A 13,174-nucleotide genomic window follows, 5' to 3' on the forward strand; every position below is an offset into this window, starting at 1 on the left:
CTGGGGAAAGGGAGGGGTATGTGGGGGGGGGGGACAGACAGGTAAGCTTATGCACTGGGGAAAGAGAGGAGTATGCAGAGGGGAGACAGGTAAACTTAAGTACTAGAGAATGCGAGGGTTATGCATGGGGGGGGACAGGTAAGTTTATGCACTGGAGAATGTGAGGGATATGCGGGGGGGGGGGGGGCGGAGGTAAGCTTATGTACTGGGGAAAGGGAGGGGTATGTGGGGGGGGGGCAGGTAAGCCTATGCACTAGAGAATGCGAAGGGTATGCAGGGGGGGACAGGTAAGCCTATGCACTGGGGAAAGGGAGGGGTATGCAGGGGGGGGGCAGGTAAGCCTATGTACTGGGGAAAGGGAGGGGTATGCAGGGGGGGGGGGGTGGACAGGTAAGCCTATGCACTGGGGAAAGGGAGGGGTATGCAGGGGGGGGGGGCAGGTGAGCCTATGCACTGGGGAAAGGGAGGGGTATGCAGGGGGGGGACAGGTAAGCCTATGCACTGGGGAAAGGGAGGGGTGTGCAGGGGGAGGGGGGCAGGTAAGCCTATGCACTGGGGAAAGGGAGGGGTATGCAGGGGGGGACAGGTAAGCCTATGCACTGGGGAAAGGGAGGGGTATGCAGGGGGGGGACAGGTAAGCCTATGCACTGGGGAAAGGGAGGGGTATGCAGGGGGGGACAGGTAAGCCTATGCACTGGGGAAAGGGAAGGGTATGCAGGGGGGGGGGGGCAGGTAAGCCTATGCACTGGGGAAAGGGAGGGGTATGCAGGGGGTGGGCTGGTAAGCCTATGCACTGGGGAAAGGGAGGGGTATGCAGGGGGGGACAGGTAAGCATAGGTGTGCACACATTGAGTGTTAGGGGTGCACAGGCACCCCCTAATGCTGTGCCCACCCTTATGAACACCTCCCTGCCACTAGTAATACCAGCAAAAGACTTTTGCGTTTTAGAACTGTATTCCAGAGCCGGCCCTAGCCTAAATGATGCCCTAGGCAATATTTTGGCTGGTGCCCCCTAGCACCGCCACTAGTTCCGCCTCTGAACCTGCTCCCCTTTCCCAGCACCATCAACCCTCATCATTTTGGTGCTCCTACCCGCAATATTTTAAATAGAAACCGTGCACACATTCGGTGCGCAGTCCAAGCAGGGGTGTGTTCTTGCTGGGAAGGGGCATGGCCACACAATAGTACCCCCAATTCAAATTATGCCGCACAGTAGTGCAACTTTATTCACATTATATCATGTAATGGTGTCCCTTATTCACGTTTCATCACACATTAGTACCACTTTACCTTAAATACATTACTCCTCACATTATTCACATTATACCCTTAGAAAACAATCCTGAGAAAATATTGTATTTTAAGCACCTCCATGGCCACACTGAAACCCAGAACAAAGCAGTGTGTGCTGGGCAGAGGAGAAGAGCTGCAGCTGCTGCTGTCATTTAAGGGGAGGGGGCCCGGGGCCCCCACTGGGCCCTTTCATCAGACTTTGCCTGGAGTAATTTGTACCCCCTACCCCTTTCTCTCGGCACCCCTGATAATACCACATAGTACTGCCCCTTACACATGACACACATTATTAATGTCCTTATAAGCATAATGCCCCTTACACATTATGCCAACCTTTATTAATGCCCTCATACACATAATGACACACATAATGCCCATTACACATATGTTGCACTTTATTAATGCCCTTATACACATAACACACATAATGCCCCTTACACATATGTTGCACATTATTAATGCAATTATACACATGACACACATAATGCCCATTACACATATGTTGCACATAATTAATGCCCTTATACACATGACACACATTATGCCTGTTACACATATGTCGCACAATATTAATGCATTTATGCATGACACATATAATGCCCCTTACACATATGCCGAACACTATTGCACAACCAACCCACCCCCAGACAGCACTTCCAGAGCCGCTAACAATGTGACCTCTGCCTCTGTTTGGATACAGATGTTACCTCATACATCTTGCCTCAATAGGCCATGCAGCTCCTGGCCAGTTCTGCTAATGTTGGGTGCCTTTTTTGCTGAAAATTCATCTTATTTGCATTGTTATGTGACCGGGACACACAAGGAGCTTCAGATGATTAAAATGCTATCCGGCATGCCTATATTCTGTGTGCGACTGTGGCTGTACCTGCATACGGAATGCTATATTACAGTGATTTCCATGAATACACTATTTCATATGCAGATACAGCCTCACTCACACACAGAATATAGGCATGTTGCATATCATTTTAATCAGCAGAAGCTGCTGATGCCCATAGGCTTTCCAAATGCCCTAGGCAATTGCCTAGTTTGCCTATGCCTAGGGCCGGCTCTGCTGTATTCCATTAAAAGAAGTACCTATCAATCAATGTGTTTGCATTGTTAGTTGTACTAGACCATTGTCATATTACTACATACCTTAGTAATCCATATATGATTATAACTTTATTTGCATGTACTGTTACACAGAGTAATTACAAGATTAAAACTGAAATAGGCAGATTATGGTGTGGCTGATATATATTGTAGCCAGTGCCAATCGATAATGGTAGACATGCCTAATTGGCGGTATTAGACACGCCCAATAGATGGAGCTATGCACACCCCTTTGACGGTGCACCCCCTAATAAAATGTGCTGCGCATGCCAATGCAGGTAAGCCTATGCACTGGGGAAAGGGAGGGGTATGCAGGGGGGGGGGGGGGGGGGCAGGTAAGCTTATGCACTATAGAATGCGAGGGGTATGCAGAGGGGAGACAGGTAAGCCTATGCACTGGGGAAAGGGAGGGGTATGCAGGGGGGGGGGCAGGTAAGCTTATGCACTATAGAATGCGAGGGGTATGCAGAGGGGAGACAGGTAAGCCTATGCACTGGGGAAAGGGAGGGGTATGCATGGGGGGGGGGGGCAGGTAAGCCTATGCACTGGGGAAAGTAAGGGGTATGCAGGGGGGGACAGGTAAGCTTATGTTCTGGGAAATGGGAGGGGTATGCAGGGGGGGACAGGTGAGGCTTATGTTCTGGGAAAAGGGAGGGATATGCAGGGAGGTAAGACACATAAGCTTATAATACGCCCAAGCAAATGAAACAAGTAAAAGAATATTAAAGTTTGTACAGTAAAATGCCATTAATATAAAGGATAAAGGTGGATATACAGTACGGTATATATAGTTTTATACATATATAATAATAAAAATACATTTGAATGCATACGATACACACTTAATTCAATGTACAGTACATTGCAATGTGTGTATATATATATATATATATATATATATATATATATATATATATATATATTATGTTCATATAGTACAGAGGACAAACACAACCATCATACCTGAGTGAGCTTGGCCCATGTGGGCTCTCATGCCTTATACCACCCCCTTGTATACTCCATTGTTCATACACAAGCAGGTTCCCATCATGCTGCCAGGGAATGGGCTGCCGGCATTTATATTCTGATGTCTAAGGCTGCGCTCCATAATCAAATTATACTTATTGTTATAATATTTTGTGTCTTGTTTCTCTCCTAGGATGATATAAATTATGAAATCCGCCACACGGCTCTTGCAGCACTAATATTAATGGGCTGCGTAGAAACCAGCATTGGGGTAAGTAAACAATTCATTCTGATGCATCCAGGATGTAATCGGATCTTAGTACCAGACACACTGGGCCTAATTCAGCATCCGTTGCCAATGCAATTTATCGCATACTTAATTTATGAGAATTAGAGAATTTGCAAATTGGGCAATTATCGAACGACTTCATACAGTATGTCTATGTGTGCTCGGAATTTGCCACTGCACATGTGAACGCGTAGCCGTCACAGTTTCACTGACAGGAAGCCAGCATTTATGGGCGGAAACCTGGCATTTTCTGTGTGCGTTTAAAAAAAACACAGGTGCGCATTCCAAGGCATGTTTGGGGTGGGTCTCTGACGTCAGAGTTGACCACTTCATGCCTGCTCCTGTTGCAGATTAGTGGAAGCCTAGAGCTGGGTACACACTAGAAGATATGTCTGCAGATCAGTTGATCTGCAGATATATCTCTCGTTGGATCGGGCAGCAAGGTCTCCATACACACTGCCCAGTCCATCCTGCGTGATGTCACAGCTGGGTGAGCACATTCTCAGTTGAGCTGTCAATCCCTATCCACTCCTGTGCGGTTGGCGCATTGGCCGTACACACAGCACAATGCCAATTACAGATGTATCACTGTTACACGCTGACTGATGTTCCAATAATATATCATCAGTTCTATCAAATGTCTAATATCGCGACCAGTGTTGCGCACCTTTAAGGTGGCCATACACACGCAGATTTATCGGCAGATCTGTCTGGTTGGAACACAGACATGGTTATGGATGAGAGTAAATGACAGTTGATCATTTGCTTGGAAATGCTGGAAAACTGACAAACTGTCACTCATCCATAACCATGTTTTTTTTCCAACCAGCCAGATCTGATGATAAATCTTACTAGTGTATGGGCACCTTTAGACTTACCCAGATGGAAAGTTCTCTTCGATGCTCCGGGATTTGCACATGGGCTCTCAATTTCGAACGGGGCTTGCAACTTTTTTTTTCTCTGATCCTGAATCAGCCCCATTCTTGTGATTTTGTGAGGATATGCGCAATATGTCGTTAGTACCTTTGCCATTCAATGAAGGTGGTGTATATTTGGGATGGGGTTGTGTAATTGCAAATGTGATATATGGGTTCGTCTGGAGGTCTTTGGAGATTTGCGATCACAATCAGTGCGTGCTCAGTCACAATTGCAATCCTTGCTGAATGAAGCCCACTGTCTCTAACGGTGACACTTGCTTTGAAAATAAGGGCAGCCTCACCGTAAATGCCCCCAGGCACGCACCATGCACTGTATTACGTATGGCCCAAATGCTTACCCGATCTCAAACTTTTTTTTTTGTTGTATAATTTTGGTAATCCATTGTAAATAACTTCCTTTGAACGTTTTATACAGTCACCGTGATATGACCACATATAATTATCTAAACACAAGTTTGCCATTTCCTGGGAAAGAATTAAGGACCTGATTCAGACTCAGGTGTACTTTTGCGAGATGGGCCTGGCCATCTGTACGGAATCTACTGAACCTGTCCCTCTAAAAATGTCCGCTTCCTTGGAGGAGACAGATGCCAGAGGTCCTACTGGACAGATGGATAGATGCTAGAGGTCCTACTGGGTAGCTTGTTCCCTCCTTGCAGGGCCACCATCAGGGGGGTGCCATGGGGACAACTGTTCTGGGCACAGCCGCTCTGACAGAGGGTGGGGCCCGGGTCGCTCTATCCCCGCAGCCTGTCAGCACCCCTATTCCGCACAATCACGGTCCCTAGGCAATAAGCATTTAGGTAAAATATATAATGATTTTGGGGGGTCGACCAATTTTTTTAGGGCAGGGGGCCCAACATTTCTGGTTAAGCCACTGGGTAAATGTGCACATAGACAAACAACATTTGTAAAATAATATATTTTAATGATCTGTTTTTCTTTCCTGTAGCCAGCAATATTAACGGGCGCCTTGCAGTGTATCAACGCTGCGACTTTTGCAGAACAGGACACATGTACCCAATCCTACTTATTCCGTGCCGCAGCTTTACAGAAACAGTCAGACAAGTGTGATTCCATGTTTGCGGTATTGAAGGAAAAAGTCATCCAAGACGGTATTATACATGGGTCCATCAGTGGTATCAATAGTCTGTTTTAGAAGGGCTGATTCAGGCCGGATTGCTAGGCTGCGTATTTTTGGAGCTTAGCGAGCAGGGTACCGACACCCTGGTAAACAAACGTCCCCCTCCCGCTGCCCAAATCCCCGCACAGTGGAGAAATCATTTGATGTTGCTCACTGTCGAATGGCTTTTGCTCTATTTGCAGCAGAAAAGAAGCCCAGGGCTTACTTTTTCCGCTGCACGTTTTTTGTACTGTGGAACTACAAGTCCCAGCAAGCCTCCCCCCGCAGGCTGGCACTTGGAGAACCACAAGTACCAACATGTGGAGCATTAAAGGCCAGCTGGTATTTGTAGTTCCGCAGTAAAACAAATATTAAAATACAAACACATCCCCCCTGTGAAAGTAAAAGCTTGTTAATCACTCATGCACATACACACATACACATACTTACAGTACCTAAATTGCCACAGTGATCTTCTGTCCAATTGTCCTGTGAAATCCATAAGGGTACCTGTGAAAAAAAAAAGTGAAAAAATACTCACCTATATCCAGTGTAGATCTATCCTCTTTTTATTGTTATTTTCCACCATATGATCACAAAACAACATATATACATATTCCGCATTTACATTAAACATATATATTCCATTTTCCCATAGTAGGCTACTTTCCCTGCTTAAACATAAATATATATACATATATTTATTTTCTCCCCTGAGAGAACAAAGAAAGAGGTATTGTTTCACTTTTTGATCTTCTTTGATTTATTTATCTACACATTCTTCTGTCCCTTTTATGTTTATAAAACCTATGGGTCTTACAGTATGTCTTTTTTTTTCCCTTTGATCCTATTTTCCTTCCTTCCGGCCACTGCGCACATTCCGATGATTATTTTCATTTTTTGGGGGGGGGTTTTGGTTGGTGGGTTAATGTGTTGATTGTCTTTAATATGTGTATATAGTGTGAATGTGGTCCTCTGTGAGTTTTATTCAGGGGCCATGTATATGTTTTGTGTATGTGGTTAAAGTGTCTTCCTTATATGGAATGAGGATCTTTGTGCTTCATTTTCTGTGCCCCCCCCCCCCCCCCCCCCGCCTTTTTAATAAAGAAAAAAAGATCTATCCTCTTTATTCCATGTAGACATCAACAAGGTTAAAATAAAAAACAAAAAAAAGTGTCCTGAACCAGATGATCTTCTCCTGACTGTGAGATCCAGAGGATACTTTGAATGGGGAGGACAGTATGTGTGAGAACTTGGCAGTTAGCTCTAACCACAAAGGTTAATCAGGTCATGTATGTGGTCTATCCAGTGACGTCAACCCCCTGTGGGTCTGTTTTGCTGATGCCCGAATTCCCTTCCCTGCTCAGCAGCAGCTGCCATTGACCTGGCTCCTTTCTATCAGTTGCCCCATAGCTCAGTCCCAACATCAAGGCCACCTTCACAGAGCTGCTCTACCCACGATTCGTACAGGATCATGGCATAGCATCGGCATGTTCTGGCACCAGCATATCCCCACGCTTCCCATGCCCTTCCACTGTCGCACCACCACAGCCATCCCAGCTGCTGACAGACACGCGGAGAGGCCGCCAGTCGGCAGGGATTTTAAAATGAATAGGGTGTATATATATATATATATATATATATATATATATATATATATATATATATATATATACAGTGGTCGAAGTGGAAATTTTGAAGTGGGGGTATGGAAATTTTGAAGTGGGGGTATGGAAAAGTAAAGAGTGAATATAGTGCTCACCTTCGGACACCCCCCTGTCCATCAACGTCCCCTGCCAGACTGCCCCGTTGTACAGGGGTATTACAAAAGCACAATATGCGCTGCTGAGTGATCAGAGAGCATCCTGAGGGGGGAAAAAAAGTTTTTTTTTATCTTCAGATTAAAGTGGCGGTATGGCATACCCCCGTATACCGCCCCACTTCGACCACTGTATATATATCTATGTCTTGATAAAGGGTTACCAGCCCGAAACGTTGACTCACACAGCCTTGTGTCTATTGTCTACTTTATTGCAAGTCTGCCGCCGTGCAGCATTAGAAATCTTGAGAGTGACCTCGTACTGTCTGTATATATATATATATATATATATATATATATATATAAAACAACGTGTAGGTGCGGCACTTAGGCCTTTCAAACTTAAATAATTATGCAGAGGCGGTAGTTGCTATCAATGTTTCAAATGCTGTACATTTGTCATCAGGATACAAATAGAAAAGCAAGTTACAGGTACATACCTTTATAGATACACACATACAAGGAATTCAGCGTGCTGGGACGGAACGGGACATCCGCCCACCCGCCTGGGGAGGAGTGACGTCATCAGGATGCTGCCACAAGGTGGCGCCTGGACGTAAGGAGTAGTCACCATGGAAACATACACAAAAGTGCTAGAAGAATAGCATGCACATACATTAAATTACTGCTGCATAAAAAATAACTATTACTTTAGAAATGATCTCTTATATATTTGGCTACATCTGTCACTCAAAGTGTGTCTGAAGCTGTAACGCTGGGTGGAGCCTCTGACTCACATGACTGACTCACACGACAGAGAACCAGCCCAGTGAGCCCACAGTGCCAGATAGACACCCTCTGCCTCTCCATGTTACACAGCAAAGACACAGCTACTCACCAGACACACCAGGTGAGCGCCCCACACCTCCATACCTCCCAACATGACCCTTTACAGGAGGGACAGAATGCTCTGTTTGTGGACTTCCATCTTAATTTATGATTGTCATCACCTGTTTTAAACAGGGTAATTGATAAGAAAGGTGTTTAAGCACAGGTGATGGTAATCCATAAATTAAGAAGAAAGTCCAGAAACAGAGCAATGTGTCCCCCCCCCCCCCCCCCCCCCAGTCACGGCAACCCCATGATTAAATGGCACATGCAAAACACTGACATGGCTATGGTCGACAATGAAAAAGGTTGACATGAGTTTTTGAAGATTTATTTTTCACTTTTTCAATGTTTTCATATTCATTCTCATGCGTCGACATGGACACCAATGAAGTGCCACACTTATGTCAACATTTACATGTGTTGACCTTTCTTGTGGCGATTCGCGGCGACCCCCCTCCCGCGATTCACAGCACACCCCCCCCAATTCGCGGCAACTCCCGCGATTTGCGGCCCCACCCCGTGATACACCCCCTCCTGCGATTCGTGGCACCCCGCAACCCCCTTCCCACGATTTGTGGCAACCCCCCAGGGTTGGGGTACCCCCCACGACCCCCCCTACCGCGATTCCCCCCCCTGTCATTGCGGCAACCCCCCGCCCCTGCGACCCACCCTCCCACGATTCACTGCACCCACACCCCCCCCCCGCGACCCCCCCTCCCGCAATTCACGGCATCCACCCACGACCCCTCCTCCCGTGATTCGCGGACACACCTCACCTCCTCCCTCCCCCCCCCCCACCCCCGCTCGCGATTCACGGCAACCCCAGGATTAAATGGCACATGCAAAACACTGACACGGCTTTGGTCGACAATGAAAAAGGTTGACATGAGTTTTTGAAGATTTATTTTTCTTTTTTGATTGTTTTCATATTCATTCTCATGTGTCGACATGGACACCAATGAAGTGCCACACTTATGTCAATATTTACATGTGTTGACCTTTCTGTGTTGATTTTTTCTTGTAGCAATTTTTTTTACAGTGACAACTACACAACCTACACATCATCAACCAATTCTTTGTATAATATATAACACCTGTTCTGTTTTACTGTAGGTGTTTTAAGTCAGATGTTTTACTGCTACTATTACTGTTTATGTAAATGCATTCTGAATGACAGCAACATCCTACCATCCTTCTACAAGAATATATAACCAACTAGGTAATTTATCGCGCCCCGTGCCCCCCCCTCCCGCAATTCACGGACCCCCCCGCACACCCCCCCACGATTCATGCCCCCTCCCACGATTCACGTCACCCCCCGCACACCCCCCCTCCCGCAATTCGCAACCCCCCCTCCTGCAATTCACGCCCCCTCCCACGCTTTGCGGACCCCCGCCCTCTCCCGCGATTCACGGACACCTGCGCCCCCTCCCTCCCTTGATTCACGGCACCCCCCACGCCCCTCCCACAATTCACGGCACCCCTAAGCCCCTCTTTAGTCCCCGTATACTCACACACCCCTATCACTACCCAGCTTCCTGCTCTCCTGAACCGTAACTTCCACCACTGGGGAGTCGCTGACGCTGTTTTGGCCACATGCCCCTATCATGCCTCATAGCCCAGCCTCCTGCTCTCATGTACCCTAACTCCCACCCAGTAGGAGGAGACACTGACTCAGGGCCACCATCCTGTACTCCTGTACTGCCACACTGGACCCTCACCCACTGGCAGAAGCTGCACAGTATCTCCCACCCTCCTCTTTAGTCCCCCTTATGTCCACACACCCCTATCACTACCCAGCCTCCTGTTTTCCTGTGTCGTGACCTCCGCCAGTGGGGAGCCGCTGACTCAAAAACACCCTACTATACTATTGCACACACAAACACCTAAACAACATGCACACACACACACACCCCCACACCCACAAATGTCACTGTACCATCCACACTATCAATGTACATCTTACTCTGTAACTGCTTTTTAATTAAACAAAACAATACACACCCCTTCCACATCATATGCTCTCTATTTAACACATTTCACCTATAACTCAAGTTGCAATACAGGCCATCTTTCATACAATTCTAACCATCTTTCTCATATACAAATGTTCACAAATTAAGGGGGCGCAGCCCCTTACGACGGTGTGAAGAGCGCCCGTAGGGCGCGATGAATCACCTAGTATTGCCATAAAAAGGACATAGTGCAAAAAAGAGATTATGAGTAAAATATAAGTAGAAACATGATTATCTGAATACTGACAATGAAAAATTTTCATTTAACCCCTTAGGGGAAATCGCATCTAGCCTGTGAATCCAACGGTATTCAAGTTGAAGTAACTTTGTTGCACGGTCACCTCCTCTAATTGAAAAAGGCACACAATCGATCATCCTATACCTTAAACTACTGAGGGGATGTCTGCATTCAATGAAGTGACCTGCGACAGGCTGGTCACTACGGACACTCTGCAGTGCTTGCTTAATTGCACTGCGATGTACCCCCATCCTCTCTTTAAATTTCCTCTAGTGTAAGCTACACGGACATATGATTTGGTAAATCACAAACATCGAATGACATGTGAAGCGCCTGCGATAGAGACTGGGACGTGCGTGTGTCTCACACGCACGTGCGTCCCAGTATCACGGCGGCTGAGCAGAGTCTCCCTGCCCGTCTTCACTTCAGGGAGATGCTGCCCAGTTTGGGGGAGGGGGGATCGGGGTGGCGAGGGGGACCGGTGGCGACGGCGGGGGAAGCAGCAGATATATATATATACACACACAGGGGTATATTAAGTGCAGGCAGCGAGCTATATGGTGAGCACCGTCGATAGCTTGCGTCAGAGTATTTAACACCATCCCCTTCACTTGTCGCTACTACCTCACTGGTTCTTTTCAGTGAGGTGGAAACAGCGAGCGCAGCTATCTAAATGGCTGGGCTCGCCACAAAATTCAGCCGGCTCACTGCATTTCTCACCATCCTCTGACGGCAAGGATTTTTGCAAAACTTTTAATACGGTAAGGGGGTTGGATGGTGAGGATGGCTTTTCCTTGCCAAAAAAACCTATCCTTGCCATACAAACCCCACGTCGCAACCGCTCGCCGTCCGCATTAGATAGACCTTATAGAGGGTTCACATAGAGTCTTGAGAAAAACATCCCATGCGCTATCTTTGCATATTGATGTAAATTATAACCTTTTGACAGGAGAGTGCCGCCTCATTCCTGTGTGTTTGAATTGTGTCTTGGAATACACGCACTCCACCCACGGGAACACAAATATAAAGCAATTTGTGGGTACTTGTGTAGTTTCACAGCGGCAGCCAAAGCTACGTTGTCAGTGTAGCCCAACGACTGTCAGCGTAGTGACTCCGTGGCAGCCCTGCGTAGTCACCATAGCCCTGCGAAGTCACCGTACTGTCCCTGGGAGCTGCAGCTCTGTCCCGGCATCCCTGGAAAGCCTAACAAGTGCCTCTCACACAGCGCTGGTACCCGCATGATCCCCTCTACGCTGGTGGACGAAGCGTGGAGAGCAAAGCGAGCCCCACCAGGGGACGCGGATTACTTTACATGTATTCCGCTGCGCTCACATGCCTCGGGCTCGGTCACTTTATAAGATCAACTCCACGCCGACGTGGATAGTGTGGTATAGACAAGTCGGGAGGACGCGTGCGCTTGCCACGATTCGGGCTGGCATGGATTGTGGGGGTGTTTAAAGAAAACATTCACACCTGCCATATCATACATCTGAGACCGTAATGACGACATGTGTTAATTGGTAACTGGAATTTAGTACCGCTGAATGACTATGTTGGCCGCTGGAACACTACACTGGCTCTGACAGGGACGCTGGATACGCTAAGCGGCCATGGGAACACTGAGCTACTTCTGACTGACTATGCTGGCCGCGGGTACACTACGCTGATTCTGACAGGGACACTACGCTGACGACGTAACTGCCGCCATGAAACTAGTTACCAATTTGTGTCCTATTCGGAGAAAGTACAATATAAATTATTATTATTAATAATCCAAAATCTCTTTTCCACACCCACAGGTATCATGGCCTACTGGGAGTCTGAGTCCTTCTCCGAGAATGTCATTGTCACAGCGAACATACTTTCGGCCATCATTAAATGTGTAACCCTGACTGATGAAATCATGGACCTCCTTGGTCAGATAGCAGTCTATCTGGCCTCAAATCTGAACCCATATGGTGGTTTTAGGTCACCACAGGTACTAATATGATCATTTATTTATATGGCGCCACAAGGGTTCAGCAGCGCCTGGCAATACACTGATGAGCAAAAGAACAATACAAGAAAGATTGTGATTTACAGTACACATGCAAATTAGGACAAGTACATGGTACAGATGGGGCAGGTCCCATCTTTGCAGGGGATGGTGATGGCGACGTCAGCCGCCATCCCCTGCCAGCGCCATATCTATAGCGAGAAGGGGACGCGCGCACCTCTCGTGCTTCCAGCCGCTCCCCCGGGTGACCGCCGGCTTGTCGGCGGTCACCCGGGGTCCCCGCCGCCTGCCTGCACCCTGCCCTAACCCTGTCCGTCTCCCTGAGGCGGAGACGGACAGGGTTCCCGTCGCCCCGCCGACGGAGATTGAGACGCACGTGAGACGCACGCGCGTCTCAGTCAGATGGTGAGGCAGGCTGCTGGTGGATCGCCAGCGCTGACGTTCTGGCGATTCGCCAGCAAAGAAGAGGCCTGCCCCATCTGTAAATAAAAGGCAGTTGCAGCAGCGGACAATAATGCAATTATAACAGTGGCGGAGATATACTCTAAGA

The 13,174-nt window shown here is 47.5% G+C and overlaps 1 protein-coding gene across 3 annotated transcripts in view; it reads left to right on the forward strand.

Moving 5' to 3' along the window:
* The window catches only part of LOC146009362 (alpha-1-macroglobulin-like), a 177,408-nt gene that overhangs the window by 142,414 nt on the left and 21,820 nt on the right, over positions 1-13,174 (forward strand). For all 3 annotated transcript variants that reach the window (XM_083149660.1, XM_083149659.1, XM_083149661.1), the window contains 3 exons: positions 3,569-3,646; positions 5,555-5,717; positions 12,428-12,606. In XM_083149660.1, the coding sequence (XP_083005786.1) occupies positions 3,569-3,646; positions 5,555-5,717; positions 12,428-12,606 (420 nt within the window). The remainder of the gene's footprint in view (positions 1-3,568; positions 3,647-5,554; positions 5,718-12,427; positions 12,607-13,174) is intronic.

Source organism: Crinia signifera, chromosome 6, assembly GCF_055691185.1.
Source record: "Crinia signifera chromosome 6, ASM5569118v1, whole genome shotgun sequence".
In the NCBI taxonomy this organism is placed as follows: domain Eukaryota; kingdom Metazoa; phylum Chordata; class Amphibia; order Anura; family Myobatrachidae; genus Crinia; species Crinia signifera.